The sequence below is a fragment of the Acanthisitta chloris genome, unplaced genomic scaffold (assembly GCF_000695815.1).
Source record: "Acanthisitta chloris isolate BGI_N310 unplaced genomic scaffold, ASM69581v1 scaffold35119, whole genome shotgun sequence".
NCBI lineage: Eukaryota > Metazoa > Chordata > Aves > Passeriformes > Acanthisittidae > Acanthisitta > Acanthisitta chloris.
Window position 1 is genome coordinate 10,295 of NW_008691472.1, and position 1,124 is coordinate 11,418.

The following is a 1,124-nucleotide window of genomic DNA, read 5'->3' on the forward strand; positions in this document are numbered from 1 at the left end:
AGAGCTGCCCTGATCCCCAATCGTTTGCTGCTGCTCTCCTTGCTTTGCCAACAGCCACCCCCTGTCCTGGCACTCGGTGCTGTGGGGCTTTGGTGGCTGTGCCCTTCCCTGACCCTGTGGTTTCCTCCTCCTGCCCAGGGCTCCCCACGGACAGGCTGGTGGTGATGCCGCGGGAGCCAGTGGTGCAGTTTGGGGGTTCGATAGAGCTGAACTGCTCTCTGGCCTGCGTGGGGGGCAGAGTGCAGTGGAGGGGGCTGGACACCGCCCTGGGGACTATCACCTCCCTCCCCACCCACAGCATCCTGCACATCAGACACGCCACGGTGTCCACGGAGGGCATGAAGATCTGCGAGGGCATCTGCCACGGGCAGCACCACCAGCAAACCGCCAGCCTGAAGGTCTACGGTGAGCACTGTCAGCCTGTCCCTTCCACCTCCCGGCACAGCCCTGGATTCCCGGGGCAGCTCCCTCTCTGCTGGGCTGTGCTGCCAAAAATCACCCTCAACGTGTGACTCCTACGCAGCCCTCCCAGACACTCTGCAGCTGGAGGCAGCACCGCACGGACTGCGCCCAGGGCTCTCCACCACCCTGCGCTGCTCGGCCACACGAGTGTACCCCAACACTGGGCTGGTCCTCACCTGGTACCGTGGGCGGGAGGTGCTGGGGACAGACTTCAATGTCACAGAGGCTGAGGAGGAGCTGTACAACATTGTGTCCACCCTGCCGCTGGCCGGGACGGAGGTGGCAGCAGGGGTGGAGTTCAGGTGCGAGGTGATGCTGAGTGTGGGGCCAAAGAACTTCACCCGGGTGGCATCCATGGCAGTGAGTGCTGGGGGTGAGTGCCAGCAGGGCCTGGGGACCCTGACTTGGGTGTGCCTAGTCCCTGTTCTGCTGGGAATGGCTTTGCTGTCATGGGAGCAGCCCTAATTTCTCCACTGCTCCGTGAACCTCCTGTCTCCATCCCTGCTGCTTCTCTCACTTGCTCAGGAGGAGGAGGATGGGGCCGTGGGGCAGTGCAGGGGGAGGGAGCTGTCACCCCATGGGGGTAGCACATGCTGGAGTAGCCTTGTCCCAGCTCTGAGCAAGGCCACGTGTGACTGAGGCCACTGTGTGTCCACAGCAGT

At 63.6% G+C, this 1,124-nt stretch overlaps 1 protein-coding gene across 1 annotated transcript in view; it reads left to right on the forward strand.

Moving 5' to 3' along the window:
* The window catches only part of MADCAM1 (mucosal vascular addressin cell adhesion molecule 1), a gene marked incomplete at its 3' end in the record, with an annotated part of 1,129 nt that extends 294 nt beyond the window's left edge, over window positions 1–835 (forward strand). Inside the window, exons 2-3 of the mRNA XM_009082237.1 lie at window positions 139–405; window positions 524–835. Coding sequence (XP_009080485.1) covers window positions 139–405; window positions 524–835 — 579 coding nt within the window. The remainder of the gene's footprint in view (window positions 1–138; window positions 406–523) is intronic.
* Between the last annotated feature and the right edge of the window lie 289 nt (window positions 836–1,124).